Below are 16,562 nucleotides of genomic sequence, written 5' to 3'. Positions count from 1 at the left end.
GATAAAATGGGATGTACCTTAAGAATGAGGCAGATTTCAAGAGGACATATGTGAACAGCCACTTCCCCAGCTTGGCTGCTGAAGGCCAAGAGCAGAACACAGCCAAATCTTAAGGCCACTATGCTCTGCTGCAAATGGGGTCTTAATTTTTTTAGCAATGTCATCTGGGTCTGGCCATTTCCATTACTGCAGGCCATGAGTGGGGCTGCTGAAAGGGAAACGGGGCAGGGGCCAAGTAAGAGGAAGACTCTTATTCTGCACTTTTCACACAAAGTTTTCAGATGTCATTACAACATTGCTTAATTAAATGTTTCTGTTTTTACTGTGATCTTACCTCAGTGACAGGAACAGAGAAAAGAGTTACTCCTGGAATGATTTACTGCATAGGACCAGCTGATTTCAGCTTCCCAGACAAACAAACCAGACTTTACAAGTGGCAATGCAGATTATGAAGCTTTATTTCAAAAGGATACAGTGGCCAGGATACAGATCCACTCAGTTTAACAACTCTCCAAAAATAGGTTACATAATACCCAGAAATCAAACAACCAACCCAACCCTTATTCTCTACCCATTCTAATGTACAATTGGGTTATCTGTGTGTTTTGTGGTAAGTACCTAATTTTCAAGCCTGACATCACAGAGCTAAATTGTAAATTAAACTACTGGGTGCAAAACAAATCATCTCTTTGTACAGCGGTTCACATGTTTGGTTCCAATTAATTTCAGAGCTCCTAGTGTTACAGGGGGAAATGCTCATCAAGAAAGTACAATGAACTATCCAAAATCCAAACAGCCTAACTTATTTAAAATGCCTCCAAAAAAGAGGAAAAAGTAATTATGGTAAAATTAAAAAAAGACAAGTTCTCTTAGCCAAGGCTTCTTCGTTCATAAAAGATTTCCAATAAGTTATCTTGAAACCAAGGGGGGGGCAAGCAGGTCAGCGGGCTTAGAATCTTCGTGGTGGTCCACTCTTAAACGGCTTAAATCCTGAACCACTTCCCCTCTGCATGGAATTGCCCGTAATCTGTACAACTCTATTAATGGGCGAAGAATTACTGGAATAAAAGTTGGAAAAGAAGCAGATTTAAAAAGAAGTTTCAGAGAAATTAACATCTCACTATCCAGAGTGCTGAGCAAGGCAAAGTTCTCACAACCTGATCTTGTTACAGGTGTAAAGGCTGACACATTGGAGAGCTCCCACTCAACCATGCGCTGAGACTGGCAGGCTACTGAGAGAACAGCAGCGACTTTTTTTGAGACTGGGGGCAGAACACTCCTTAGTGTGCAGCAGGGAGCTAGCAACCCATGCTGGACAACATTCAGCATAATCATGTTCAGGTGCAGAGAGCTTTAAAAAGATGCCCAACCGAACTCCTGGATCTTATACTGTGACTTATACAGATGCTGCCCAGGAAATGTCTATGTCTGCCTCACACACATGGGAGAAGGTCCCAGGCCCAGGGCCTCTGTCCAATTTCCTCATTGGTCAAGCTTTATCTGCTCAGGCCCAAGGGCATTTCTCCTTATCCAGAGCACATCATGGTTACAAACTAACAATATGAGTAGTTAAGTTTCATGTGTTTCCAAAGCCCAACTAGATTCAGACAATATTCTATGCGGTCATGAAACTCTCTGCAAAGCTTACTCAACTGTACTGCCAAGCTTCCACTGAGTCATAGGAATTATTGTTATTACATTTATTTCTATCCCATCTTTTTCCTAGACTGGGACTCAAGTGGCTTAAAGATAAAAAGCTAAAAACATTGGCAAGAGATTCATTTAACAGTAATTGAACACAAATAGAAAAAATCCTATATAAAAACTACTAAAAATACAGATGATAACAACATTAAAAACTCCACAGCAACAACCATTCCTTCAACAGCCAGTTCCTAAAGATCTGCTGGAATAAAAATGTATTCACCTGCTGACAGGAGGACAAGGAGGGAGCCAGTCCAACTTCTCTAGGAACAGAGTTCCAAAGTCTGCACTGAATCCCATCCTCAATCAGGGCAACTAAGATTTGTGCCAGCAGTGGGGGCAGAGCACCCAATCCTGCATTGCCTCAGAGATCCGGGGTGATCCAGAGTAAAAAAGTAAACCACCTGCCTGAAATGTGGCAGAGTTACACCCCTCTTATAGGGGCTACCATGTCTCCAAATTCCTCACACCCATGTAAAGAAAATGGTGATTTTGGTGTCTCAATGCAAGTTGCTGGGGTTCCTGAAGCTTTCTTTTTTAGACTGAAATCCAGAGCTCAGGGCCAATTCAAAGTGGGCTCCGAATCAGTTATGGGGAGCGGGTGGCATACACCGTCCTAATGGAAACTTGGGCACCCCAGCACACCAATCAGGTGGATGCTCCTTGAATCTGACCTTTTTCAGCCCTATATGTAAAGCTGAGTTTTAGCAGCAACCTCAGAAGTGTGATATTTTAGGGTGTGGGGAAGCAAGAAGCGTCACAGGTACCTTGAGTGGGGAGACATCATGCCACCTCCTGCTCGGCCATCTCCCATCCGCCTTGTGTCGTGATAGCTGCTGCCCTGTGAACTGGGCCCGTGCCATTCTTTCCTTGGTCCAGCGTCACGGCTATGCCGCTCAACCACGTGGCGATCTTCATTATAATGCTAGAAAGGGACACGGGAGGTTACTCTGCTAGCGCCACCACCTTTTGACTTGTGTTTCCTAAATGGACCCAAAGGAAGAACAGATGCACACCCTTGGCTCCAGTACAGCGTTCTCTTGATGTGCATCCTGGGAAGGTTCGCAGCTCTTTCGGAAGAACTTCAGAGGAGCAGCGCCAACAAAAGCAGGAAATGTTCTGCAAATCATGTTCTACATCAGGGGCTTTCAATGTGTCTCAAGTTCAGCCCTTGGACTATAAAGGACAACACCCACATAGGTACACTTTTTGCACCGATATTCAGAGTTTGCATGCATTGTGTCTTGGATGTTGCACTAAGAAAACCTCAAATTTGGAAATAACTAGAGGTTAGCATGCAAAGTACTTTGCACAGCCCATTAGGAGGAATGCACATTTTTGTTCTTGCTTTTTCTCTGAAGAAAAAAAGGGACTATAGTGGGTGGGGAGATGGGAAAAGAGGGCTTCTGTTCAACTGGACACCCATCCTTCCATGTTAAGCAACCGCTAATGTTGAGGATTTCTCCTCAGAGTGTGATGCCTAAGGTGGCTCTCCAGGGAAAAGGTGAAGCATTCCCCTCCATCTGCTCCGACTCTACTGTACAATAATCACTCTTCCCAAAATCAAGTGAAGGCAAGAAGCACAGAGCAGACAACATCGGCCTGGCAAGACAAGGTTTCACTCACAAAAAAATGAGAGCTAGTGTGGTGTAGTAGTTAGAATGTCAGACCTGGACCTTGGAGACTAGGGTTCAAATCCCCACTTGGCCATGAAGCTCCCTGGGTGATCTGCCTCTCAGCTTTAACTTACCTCACAGAGTTTTTGGGTGGGGATTAATTGAAGTGGGGGCAAACCATGTACACCACCTTAAGCTCCTTGGAGAAGCAGGTAGGATATAAATGCAATTGATCAATCATATGATCATACAGCAGTCACCAACTTGGGCTCAGTGACCACCCCAATCCACCAGCCTGTCAAAAGGCAGCAGCTTGGCTGTTAGAAACAGTGTGTTCTGTACTGGTTGCCAGACAAACTTTGCAATGCTGCTTCTTGACTTTTCAGCCCTAAAGAATCTGGGGGCACAGCAAGTTGGAAAAGCCTTTTCCATGAAATGACTTCCCCATTTGTGGGGGCCACCCCAGGAGACTCTGAGTCAGAACAGCTTTTAGAGGCTGCCCTTGTGGCTGCGTCAAGCAGGGCTCCCTCACTGGTGGTCCATCCTCTCAACGTCCTTCCCTACGAAGTCTGCCAGGCCCAGCTGCCATTCACTCACCAGGTGCACAGAACATAAGAGCCTTGCTAGATTAGACCCAAAGCCCATCTAGTCCAGCCACCTGTTCTCACAGTGGCCTATAAGCAAGCAGAACCTCAGTGCAGCAGTGCTCTCCCCACTTACGATTCTCGAAACTGGCATTTAGAATCATTTTGACAGGGGAGGCAGAACACAAAAACAATTTGTCTACATCTCTTTTTAAAAGCCATCCAAATTGGTGTCCATCACTACAACAATCAACTATGCATTATATGAAGTACTTTCCTTTGTCTGTTGTAACATTTACTCATAAAGGAGTTGCTCCATCCTCATGATCATTTTGGTTGCTCTTTTCTGAAACTTTGGCAACTCTACAATATCCTTTTTGAAGTGAGGTGATCAGAACCATACACAGAACTCCATATGTGGTCACACCAGATTTGTATGACAGCAGTATGATATTGGCAGCTCTATTTATAATTCTTTCCCTAATGACTCCTAGCAGGAAATCCATTTTTTCTAGTTGTCACACAGTGTTGACATTTTCATCCAGCTATCCACTACAATCCCAGGGATTCATTCCTAAAGAGTCTCCATAAATTCAGAGTTAAGATTCCCCCCCCTGTCCATTTACACTTGATTATGCTGAATTATGCTAACCATTTTACTGTCCATTCAGCCAGTTTAGAAAGAGCCTTTCTGAACACCTCACAATCCCTTTTTATTTCAGCTATCTCAAACCATTTGGTATCATCAACCCACTTGGCTACCTCACTGCTTTGCTTTGACACTTCTGTTTTTGTCACGCTACTAAGTGAACAGTTTTCTGCTTCTCTTAGTGATTCATTTTGATGGGTTTTTTGAAGAACATAGTAGCAATATAGTATCAGCTGCCTAAAGGGTCAAATATTTTGGCCAGAAGGTGGTATACAAATGAAGTAAAACCAGAATCCAAATTAGCAGATGAAAACTACCTTGCCTTTCCCTCTGTGCAAGTGACCTTACAGAAAATGCAACAAAAACCAATCACCACATTCCTAATCAGAATATGCATGTTAATTATGGCCCCCTGCCACGTTCCACCAAGTGAGCAAAGGCCCCCTTCCATTTACCTGTCCCCCACTTCCACGCTCCATCACACTGCGCTCTGCTTCCCGGCTTCCGTAGCCAGATGTGCTGCTACGACTCCCAGAATGTCCAGAGACTTCTCGGCCTGATCTTTCTGGCCTCTCTCTGTGGAAGGAAAGAGTCAACATGGTACAGTAAGTAATAATTCACACCTTGAATTGGGGGGGCTCTGTTTTACTCATCGCTCTTAACACCTTAGAATAAAGGGTTGAAGTTGCCTTCCTCAAATTGTGGAAGTGCAAACAATTCTCTCCTACTATCTGTGCACTTCCAGCCAATCCCATATGTATTTCCATTAGCTGACTGGCTGCAGTCTAAATGTGCCAAAAATATAAAGCAATCTAGTTTGCCTCCTGCTGACTGGGGAAGGAAAGTAACTCTAGAGCTCTCTTGACCTGTCCCAACTAGGTTTAGAAAATCACCTCTGCTTGGCAGGGAAATCTGCAGACCTGGCAAGTATCACCTCACTCAAAAGGGTTCTTTCTAACTGTGACTTGAAGGGCCTGTATTGTCCATTTGCTCACCAGTATGCAAAATAGAAGACGACATGGAAGCCCAGTCATTTAACATGGCATTTGCTCAGTTTAGGCACATGCAAGTCATGCTGTTCGCTGCCAAGAATGGCACCCAAAGAAGTGTGTTAAAAGAAATCTAGGTTAGAAATTAAGTATTAATGTGTTGGAGCATATCAAGGATCAAAATATAATGAGCCTGAAGGCCTCTTATGGAACAGGCAACATATTGAGCAAAAGCACTCCGATTCTTACACAGCCAGGCTGATGCACAAGTGACAGGCTGCAAATGGGCCAGGGCAAAAGTAGCAAGATCTTCCCTCTCTACCCAGCACATCCCACACTCTGAAGAATTTCCAGTTGAAGAAAGGTCAACAGAGCCATACCTGTTCTGCCTTGGTGAATCACAGCCACATATACATATCCCCACCCCAGGTTTTGGGCAGGAATGAACCTGCACATCCCAGCTATTAACCCAGGTTGAAGAATCACCTGGCATCTCGCTTGTCAGGGTTGATGCCTCCTTCACCCTTCCAAGAACTCTGCCGGGATGAGTTGGTCCCAGCCTCTCGTGGGTGACGGCCATGAGGGATCTCAGGTCTCTCCTGGATTATCACAGTCCTCCTCTCATCGCGGTCTCCTCTCACTTCCCGCCGGTCACTGTCACGGAGTTCGTTTCGGGGCTGAGGGGGCTCATTTCTTCTGGATTCACTGAAGCTTTTTGGGTATCTTTCAAACCCAGGCTCCTCCCTTCTGGTGGTTGGCCGAGCTTTTTTCCCATCACTTTGGTTGACAAATCGTTCCCGCCTGTTCAGAAAGGCAAGAGTTTTTCAGATTAAGGGTTACTCCCTAAACTGGTTCTCTGTCTGGCACAGCATCTGCCCGCCATACCCCAAGGTGCTTTGCTGCTTGATTTATCATCATGAGGATATTAGGGATACAGCTGCAAGAAACCGGAGTAGCCTGAGGGTGGGCAGACATCTAGGGCTTCTAGTAAAGCACAAAGTTGAGCCTGCAAGCGGAAATCCACCAACCAGGGCTCGGGAGGGGGGGTCTTTAAGAGCTAGTATTTAGGAGCAATGTAAGTACATGCTCAGCCCAGAAATTTATTTTCAGTATCACAGAATTGATACTAGCAGAACTAAGGTAATTTAGAAGGGGGGAGCTTTTGTGCTGCTACTAGTGTTTAACAGTTGAGAGTCACTTTCGCCAATCCATGCAGAAATCTACCAGATCCTCTCCTCTGTCCCAGAGTAAATCCCACTGCCACCTGAGTAAACATGCTTCAGATCACACTGCAAACTTATCATCTTGAAAATCAGAGCCTAGCACAGGTAGCCAATATGGTGCCCCCAAGATCACACACACATTCTTTATTACGGTTGAAAGACCCACAAAAACAGTTTTGAAAACAAAAGACAGCAGAAATACAGGGGAAAGATTCCAAGGCAGTCACTATGTTTTATTCAGAGCATGTTGATTTCTATTTCTTACGCAAGATCAGGGATGTGGAATCTGGTGCCCTTCATATGCTTTTGGAGCACAACTGCCATCCTCTTTGACCACTGGCCAGACTAGCTGGGGCTGATGGGAACTGGTATCCAGCAATGCTGGGAGGCAGCAGATTCCCCATCTCTGCTATAGATATTGTTGGACTACACTTCCCGTTACCCAAGAACACACTAGTGCAGGGGTTGGCAAAGTTTTTGTGGCTTGGGCCAGTTCACGGTCCCGCAGACGCTGTGGTGGGTCAGTGTGTGTGTGCATGTGCAAACGCTATTTCCAGCGCTCCTTCTGGTGCGGAGGAGCCGTGCGCAGCTTCCCACTGGCTGCAGGAGCTCCCTGCAGCCAATGGGAAGCTGGCCATCGTTGCGGAAGGCGGTCCCTGCTCTGCTCTGTGCATGGGAGCTGACCGAGCGGTACATGGGCCAGTTAAATGACCCCCATGGGCCGCTTGTACCCCATGGGCCTTAGGTTGCCGACCCCGGCACTAGTGTAACAAACAGCAACTTCCCAGCTGTAATAATAACTTATTTCTGAGATCACACTTCAAGAATCAGAATACCTTGTCCTCTCTAACTAAGGGAACACACATTTGAATGGTGGAAACTGTATCCCAGGATGAAAATGATTGTGGGGCACTTAGAATCATAGATATAGAAGGCTCATCTACTCTAACCCAGTGCAATACAGGAATCTCAACTAAAGCATCCATGGCAGATGGCTATCCAATCTCTGCTTAGAAACCTCCAATGAAGGAGAGTCCACAACTTCCTGAGGAAGTCTGCTCCACTTGAGGCCACCCTTCCATTATTGAATCATGACAACATCAGAATGTACTTTTGCGACCATCATCCCCAAGCATACCTGTCAAAGGAAGTCTGCACTGCGGAACCCTCTGGGTATCGCCCTCTGTCTCGGTGGTCAAAATCACTAAAGCGGTTCTGCTGCCGGCTGTAATCAGACCCATGGCTAAAACGTGCATCTGTGTCCAAGGAAATCTTTTTGCTTTCATTCCAGTAGGGCTCCTCTCTCCTAATGGGGTGGGGAAGAGACACACGGCTGTTAGGACTCCAAGCTGCCACACACATTTATTTGTTTTGTGCTTTGTCAGAGCCGATGGGACAGAGGAGCAGGCATCCAGCCTGAAAAGGAAAAAAGCACTACCTGTGATCAACATCCCGAGGCCGTTTCAGGGAATTCCTCTTCTCCTGCTCATAACGAAGCTGCTGCTGCTGGCGCCGAAGCTCTTCTCTTTCACGAGCAATCCGCTCTGCTTCCTTGCGACGCTCCTAGCCAGGAGAAGAGAAAGCATCTCTAAAGAGCACTGGAAGAAGTTAACCCACTGGGAAGGCCAGAGGACACAGATGGGGAACATCTGTGACCCTCCAGAGGTTGGACTGCAACTCCCATCATCCCTGACCATTGGCCATACTGGCAGAGGCTGATGGGAGTTGTAGTACAGCAGCATCTGGAGAACCTCCAGTGCCCCATCCCTGCCATAGAGCTTCAGCTACAATTGGGAAAGCAGCAGAATTAGCACCGACAACTGTACAAGAGCTCTAAGTGATCCAAAGGAGCAGCGAAGTGCATGTGCCTGGTGTTTCGAAAGGGTTTCAACACAAAGCGCAATGCTGATGTTACCAGCCCTCTTCAGAAACCAGATAACCTAACAATCCAATACTAAAAAGTATTCAGCTGCACTCATATCCTTCTTCGTGGTCCCCATCGGTTTGTCCCATCATGCCATTACTGATGGACCAAGTTGTGCTAATTAAGACTAGGCAGACTTGGCTCAATTTGCATATTTTGTTGCAATGGCAGAAACTGGACCTTAGCACCAGAACGTATCCCAGAAAGTTCAACTATGTAAAGAAACAGACAAGTTCCTGGGCTCTACGTGACAGAGAAAGCACCTGGCGGGAGTCTCTGTTACCAGGGAACTAGAGCTAACACCCTTCAAAGAAGCTGGACAGACTGCAAGCAACAGAAAATAAAAGAGAGGGAAACCCACCTGCTCAATACGGATACGCTCCCTCTCCAAGCGCTCTCGTTCCATCCGTTCCCTCTCCAGCTTCTGCCGCTCAATTTCCAGCCTCTCCCTCTCCCTCTGCAAACGCTCACGCTCTTCACGCTCACGGAGGAGTCTGACGCGCTCCCTCTCTCTTCTCTCTCGCTCGGCAATTTCTCTTCGCCTGCAAAAAGCGGGAGCTTCAAAGGTGGGGCAGCTGCAGGCAGCCTTTTTAGGCCCAAGGCCAACAAGTGAACAAGGTGTTCCTTTGGGACTTGACTTCCTTCGTTAGTCACATGACTGATGGTTACAGCAACGCTGAAAAAGTTACTGCAGAATACACTTGCCAGATTCTTGTGCTTTGGCGAGCAAGATGGGCGGAGAACTCTCTACAGACAATGGCAGTAACATCAACCTGCTCTGAGGGATGCTCTGGGGTTTGTTTTAACGGGGCATGGGGTTCCTCCAGAGTGTGCAATTTGGGGTGGGGGTAACTGCACTTGTGCAGAAAACAGTTTAGCACTTTGCAATTTCTCTCTTCTCTCCCACATCATTGTGAGTAATGATTTCTGAAGCATCTTGCACTTCACTGGTGTCACCTTTTGTTCTTCTCCTCTTCCACTAGCAACCATCATATTAGGGTGGAGCTGCATAGGACTACATGCTTGCCATGAACTCTCCTGTCTAGAACTTGGGAGGACAAAAAGGTTAAGCACCCCTCCTCCCATTCACCACTTCCATCCTGCGGATCATCCCTGCCTCTCTCAGTGCCAATGAGATGCCTGGAAACAGGAGTCCAACTGCCAGAGTCTCGTTTTGGCCTCAAGGTGGTGTTTTCCCCAAGCACCTGAGAAGCTTGATGGCGACAAAGTGTCGAGCATCCCTCCTACCTTCGTAACTCTACAGCACGGCGAATTCGCTCTAGCCGAACAATGTGCTCCCTCATTCTCTGCTCCTTCATCTTCTCAAAAGGCAGTATGTCCTTTCTGCCCCGGTAGTCTCTGAACTTCATTTTGTCTTGAAGAAAACGCTCTTTGTTCCTTAACATAGGTGGCTGGAGACAAGTGTTTTATATATATAAATATGAGAATTAGAGACACTTTTACATGTTTACAGCATGCCAAGAGTCATCTGGCTTCTTGTGGACTATGAAGGGTCCCAATGCCCAAGAGCTCCCTTTCTCTGTAAAATAAAGAACAAACTCCCACTAAGAACAGTTTATGACAGGGTCTTAGGTGAAACGGAAGTTTGCTTACAGAGGCAGCAAGAGAAAGACTGGCTCTAAGAGGAAGTGGGAAGTGCCTCCTACTCCAGAGCCCCGTCAAATCTTTCTCCAGAAGAGCCAAGCTCATAGGAGGTAGGAGTGATGCTTGCATAGCAATCTTGACTGCAGCATTTAATCAAGACTTTTGCAAAAATTCACTGTTTGCAAGTGAACTTCCAAACTTTGCTGTGAGAGCTGCCTTATAGTTGCCTAGGCTTCAGAAAGAAGTCAAATTGTGGTTAGCTAGTCTCCTTTGTGACAAAGCACCCCATCACTCCTCTGTCTCAGCTAAAACCAACTCTCACATAAACTGAATTAGGGCCTACACAGACTAATGTTTTGAGCAATACTTACTTTTTCAAACCGTCCCCTTCTTATTGTCCTGGTGTGAACTTGGTCTCCTTTTGTTTGGTCTAGGACTACCATATGACTTGGACTTTTTACACCTTTGGAAGATAAATTACATGCTTAATTATTCACATAACAAAAAACACAAAAGCCATTTTGCTAAGTCTGTACATGTTCCAGGAACATGTAAAAAAAAGATTTTAAAGGTAATTTTTCTGATGTAAAGGCCAACTGATTTGGATTTTACAAGAAGCCATGCTAATTGTTCTAGATCCCTGTTTCTTAATCAGTGGGCCTTGGAATATCTTCAGGTGGGCCCACAGCCTGTCCAACGCCTCTTTATTTGCCTCTCCTGCTTTCCAGTCCTGCCACACCTTTTTGGGTGGAACAAGGACAGTACCAGCAACTCTTTGCATGCTGAGTAAAAGTGGCCAAGAGACAGAAGTGTTTGGGGTGCAGGGTGGGGAGAGGAGCAGGGAGAAGAGGGAAGAAAGAGCCAGAGGAAATTAGAAAGTGAGAGAAAAGTTTGCTATTAAATAATAGCAAACAAACCGGAAATAAGAATGGAAGAGGGTGTGATAGGGAAGCTGCTATAGAAGGAAGAAGTGAAAGTAAAAAATCAGGGAGGAAGGATGAAAGAAACTGGCACTACAGTATGCATGTGGATAAAGTACAAGAGAAAGGGGAATGGGAGAAGAAATTACAGGAGATGGGTAAAAACACTTTGAAGAGCATGTGAGGGTGGCAAAGAAAAGGCCTTCCCCATTTCGAACTTCTGGATCAGCAAATTCTGCTGAAAAGGGGGAGGCTAAATCACAATACCTCCAGTGCAAATGTCTGTCCTTAGCTTGAGGAAAGCTGAACCATAGAACTCCTTGCTACAAGGAAAACACTGCGACAAAGAATTTAGCAATTTCCAAAGGCGTGTAAGATTATCAGTAGAAAGTGGCATCAGGAATTTTCAACTGACTGCCAAATTCTGCCTTCATGTGCCACCATTTTCTGACTGGCGCTGCCCCTGCACCACCGTTTTGTGTCAAGTGAGCCTAACACTAACTACTCCACTCTAAAATATTCAAAGCAGATTTGTTAACATTAAGAGAAACTTTAGGTGATTCCTGTTAAAATGCCAGCTCACTGCCTGAAAAATGTATGACTATACAAGCCTAATCCTTTTCAAAGCATTAGCATAAAAAGCAATAGCATAATATAGTAGGGACCCAAGTACATGATGGAGATTTGTTTGTAAGGAGAGTAGCTGCAATGCATACTTATTCGCTTTTTTTCTTCTGCCGTTTTCGTAGGGTCTTGAGCAGGACAACTGGATCCATAGTCACTCTTCTCTTCTTTGCCTTCAGGTTTCTTCCCATCCTTGCTTTCTTTCTTCTCAGATTTGTCAGATTTCTTATCCTCCTTTTTGGAGAGGGTCCTAAAAAAGGTAACAAACAGGAGTGGTATGGAATTCACTTTCTGAGAAACTAAATTTTTGTTTAGTAGTGGGAAGGACTTTGGATAGCCATTAAAGTTACCAAGTTAAATGGATTGAATTTATGAGTTATGGACTGAGTTAGTGAGCAAAGTAAAATTCACAATAACTTTGTTACTGTATGTTTTATATACAGGCGGTGACTGACCGTGTGGGTCCTTTTGGACCTGGAAGAGGGCAGAATGGAAGTGGAACGGGGCAGGATTATGTGTGCCGCTAATGTGCGTGGGGACCAAGAACACAACCCTTGAGAAAATCGGGGGTTGCCTGTATAACTATAATTTGAAGAAAAAGCAAGTTTTTGGTTCTGATGGAATATTGATAGATGGTTATCAAATACGCTGGAATGCACATGGGCAGAAAAGGTTGAAATCTCAAACCAGAGAGGTGACTAAGGAAGTTTTTTAGTAGGTGGGAGTGAGTGTAATGCTACACAGCTCCTTGCTCCTTGTCTTGTCTAGCAAGAGCAGTATTATGCATATCTCCTCAGTCTGCATACTTTATATAGGTTGCCGAATCCAGCTTTTGCTAATAAACCATTTTTTATTTTTGTTTTAAAAAGAGGGAACACATAGTCATGCTAGGAAGCAGCACTTGGGCTCATGTTTTTTCCAAACAAATTCTGGTTACACAAAAGTTGCAGGATCAGGCTCTTACTTGCTGGCTTTGTCGCTTGAAGTCATCTTCTTTTCTCCAGGATTCCTACCGGAGCCAGATTTCTCATCATTGTCTTTCTTCAGTTCTTTCTTGGAAGGATCACCTTTTACCTGCAATTTATTTTTTAAAATTAAGTACGTTACACATTGACTGCCAACCAGGACGTGTAGCATAGAGCCATTTCTCAATGGACTAAAATAAACTTTAAAAGGGATGCATTCCTTTTTGCTATCAGTCATCGTTTTCTGTTATATATCCAGCCAACTGCTACTCTGAGTAAGAGGCGGAGGAGGAAACAGAAGATCACAGGACAGCACCCTGGAGAAACGATGGACAACTAATTCCAATACAGCTCTTCTTTTTATTTTTGGAAGCCCATCCCATACATACATACATTGTAGGAGGAGAGTCACATAAGAACTTTCTCCAAATTATTTAACACTGTTATAATTCAGTAGGATGCCGGCCTAACTGCTAAAGCATTTCCCTTCCCAAATTAACTCCAGACCAACTGTTTGTTGGTCTAGATATGAAATGTGCAGCCTGGCTTAGTTTCAGGTTGAGTTCACTTCCAACAGCATCTACTTTAAACCCAGCCCATTTCCTCAAGGCCCACTGAGCAGAGTCAAGGAGGTGGCATCCATCTTCTGAAGGGATAAGTTCTTCCCTCCCAGTTTCTTGAAGAGATGCATCTTCCCCTCCACAGATATTGCCCCTGTCTGTTAAGAGAGCGCACGTCACACCTACTTTCTCAACGGAAATTTGTTGCCCATGCAGCTCTGTACGGTGAAGATGGCTTATACACCTTGCCACTTCTGTGCTCGATGACATGGTCACAATGCCATAGCACTTGGCTCCAGGGCTTCGGGCACTGGTGACCACTTTTGCAGCAAGAACCTGTAAGAAAAAGAAATGGAAACAGTCATGGCTTTAAACTGACATCTTCATCATTTCCTACTCTACATCCAGAGGCAATACCTAAATATCAGTAAACAACTAGGCTGCATACATCTCATGCACTGGGACAGCCAGAGAAAAATTCACAGACAACAGTTATGTCATTATGATCTGATGCCACATTAGACCTGGCAATTTGTATGCCTCAACATCAGGTTTGCTGGCCAGGAGAAAAGCAGCTTTTGAGTCGGGGTGTGTGTGTGTGATGATGACACCTGTTCTTGCAAAGAAAAACAAGTGAACATTACTGTTGCACCAGGAAAGTGGTCAGAATGCATGAATGATACATGCAAGCTTGGGCATGATGCTGGTAGGGGAACAGCCCTGCTAAAATGTACCTTTCTTATGAGCCCATTTTAGGCAGTTTATATGGCAAAAACCACATCCTCAGTGGCCAAGTGCTTTTCCTCAGATTGAGTTATGACCATTCCCAGACATGGATATTAAGGTCACAGTGATGTGGGCTTTGGTAACCTCTATTGTATTATGCCCTATGTGGGGCTACGCTTGAGGCTGCCTCAGAAATTGCATCAAGTGCAGAATGTTGGGTGTGGCTTCTGGTTACACTAGCCCTGCACCAGCTGCATTACGCCAGTGGTGAAAGCTCTGCACTGGCTTCCAGTATATTATGGCGCTACATTCAAAGTACAGTAGACAAGCATTTTGCACAGAGGTTCCATTCCCAGCACCCATGCGTGTATAAGCCCACCCCACCCTTTCTGTGACGTGCTGAGTGACTTTTCGGGTCACTTCTGGGTTCAGCACTGTGCACATGTGCACAATTCATATGCCTATACTACTGTTTGTGTGTAAAGTCCTAAAAACCCTAGTACCAGGTTACTTGAAGGACCAAATTGTCCCTTATACACTACTACCATCATCTGGAGAAGCCCTACCGACTGTCTCACAGTTATCACTTGTTTATTTTTTGTGAACCAATACTTTTCTTTTTTTAAATAAAGCAAAGTGGCTCCAGGACTTTAGAACACTTTCTACTGAAACCTGAGGATTGTGATAGTCTGTTGTCTGCTGAAACTGTCGGTTTTGCCAAGCATTTTTAGAGATTAATTGAATGCAGAATTGGCTATTTGCACTGTAAATACTGACCTTACGTATTAATTATAATATTGTACAATGCCATTATATTTTAGATTACTTGGCAGTTTAGAAATTGTCTTCTAGATAAATGGTGAGATACACTTTGACAAGTGTGAGATCCTCTTGCATTACTAAATTAAAGAGGTCACTATTTTCATCCCTTTGCTTAACTGTTGCTCTTGTTTACATCAAGATGTACGATCTTTGTTCCAACATACAAACCCATATCCTCTTCCTCCTGTATCTAGTGTTATGATAGCCTGCTATTTTTGACTGTCATAACCTGAAAAGGCTGGGCATGAACAGTAGTTTATGCCCCTTACTGGAAAGTGGGTAGAGAAGAAAAGAGCACTGGCACCTCTCTGTCTCCTTCCCTGAAACTTCAACAGGTTAGCGTTGCTGGCTCTCAAAATTTACTTTAGCATCAATTGCTGCCACCACTTAGTGTGGCATCTGCTTTACTTTCAACCATTAGGAGCCAGGCTTGGAACTCAGTTTTTGCTAACCCGGCCTGCCAGTCTCTTCAATTGAAGGTGAGTGTACATGGAAGAGCATGGGGCAAACAGTTTTTTAAAAGGAAGGGAAGAAAATATGCTTCTTAGCTAGTAACATTCCCTGAGGTAGTATTAAAGTCAGGATGGGGAACTGGTGGGTCTCCAGACAGTGATGGACTCCAAACTACAGTGGTACCTCGGGTTAAGTACTTAATTCGTTCTGGAGGTCCGTTCTTAACCTGAAGCACCACTTTAGCTAATGGGGCCTCCTGCTGTCGCCGCGCCGCCGGAGCAAGATTTCTGTTCTCATCCGAAAGCAAAGTTCTTAACCTGAAGCACTATTTCTGGGTTAGCGGAGTCTGTAACCTGAAGCATATGTAACCTGAGGTACCACTGTAATTTCTGTATTTTCTGAACAAGACAAGCATGCACACTTACCTGTTACTTTAACAAAATTAAAGATCCACCTGCAACTAGAGACTTTGTACTCCCCAAGAGCATATTGGAGGCAGCAAGTTGTATCCAATGTTAGTCATACACCAAGTAGACTAAATGAAATTAATGGGCATGACTAACTTGGGAGTGTCCATTTCAATAGGTCTACTCTGAGTAGAATTTAACTGGATGCAATCCACTACATCAGTTGCTGGCAAGCATAACTGAGGCGAACACAGTTGCACTCAGATTCTGCTTGCAGGCTTCCCATATAGGCTTTTGGTTGGTCCCTATGTGATGGGAGGTCCCTCAGAGTTCCACCAGAGGGTTGGAGCCTCTTTCTGATTGGCTACAAAGTCAGCTGGCTGTAGAAGGGGGAGGAGCAGAATGGGGGGGCACATAAAAGGAGCAGCTTCTGAGGAAGCCTTGAGATGGGGATAGGGAAGGGAAAGTGCTGGAGCGAGACAGGGTTTAGTTTGGTTTGAGATGGGAGAAAGGGATTAGGAATGGGTTTCTCCAAGAGAGTGGGTTCAAATGTGAGTTTAGCATCCGCTCTGCGGAGAATATCTGTAGCTAGAGGAAGGAGCCTCGTACTGAAGAGAGGAGGACCGTGTGAGGAGACAGGAGTTGCCTGGAGGGCTGAGTCTGAGTCAGGGGAGGGAGAAGCTGTGGGACTACAATTCCCTTGCGTCTCCTTCCCGTCAGGCGAGGAGAGCTCTTCTAGGAAAAGAAGACTCCCAAGCCAGCTAAGAGGGGATCCCAAAGTCTCTTATACC

General features: G+C 45.1%; 1 protein-coding gene across 1 annotated transcript in view; it reads right to left on the bottom strand.

The window, feature by feature from the left end:
* Positions 1-442: 442 nt before the first annotated feature.
* The window catches only part of SLTM (SAFB like transcription modulator), a 38,390-nt gene continuing 22,270 nt past the window's right edge, over positions 443-16,562 (bottom strand). Inside the window, exons 10-21 of the mRNA XM_081170528.1 lie at positions 13,550-13,699; positions 12,803-12,912; positions 11,931-12,088; positions 10,666-10,757; positions 9,938-10,101; positions 9,051-9,231; positions 8,204-8,328; positions 7,904-8,071; positions 6,029-6,343; positions 5,009-5,129; positions 2,472-2,629; positions 443-1,058 (exon numbers count right to left, since the gene is read on the bottom strand). Of these exons, the coding sequence (XP_081026654.1) occupies positions 950-1,058; positions 2,472-2,629; positions 5,009-5,129; positions 6,029-6,343; positions 7,904-8,071; positions 8,204-8,328; positions 9,051-9,231; positions 9,938-10,101; positions 10,666-10,757; positions 11,931-12,088; positions 12,803-12,912; positions 13,550-13,699 (1,851 nt within the window). The 3' untranslated portion in view covers positions 443-949. The remainder of the gene's footprint in view (positions 1,059-2,471; positions 2,630-5,008; positions 5,130-6,028; positions 6,344-7,903; positions 8,072-8,203; positions 8,329-9,050; positions 9,232-9,937; positions 10,102-10,665; positions 10,758-11,930; positions 12,089-12,802; positions 12,913-13,549; positions 13,700-16,562) is intronic.

The sequence above is a fragment of the Podarcis bocagei genome (assembly GCF_964188305.1).
Source record: "Podarcis bocagei genome assembly, chromosome: 14".
Taxonomy (NCBI): domain Eukaryota; kingdom Metazoa; phylum Chordata; class Lepidosauria; order Squamata; family Lacertidae; genus Podarcis; species Podarcis bocagei.
Note: the sequence above shows the minus strand (reverse complement) of the source record. Positions and strands in the feature narration are given on the sequence as shown.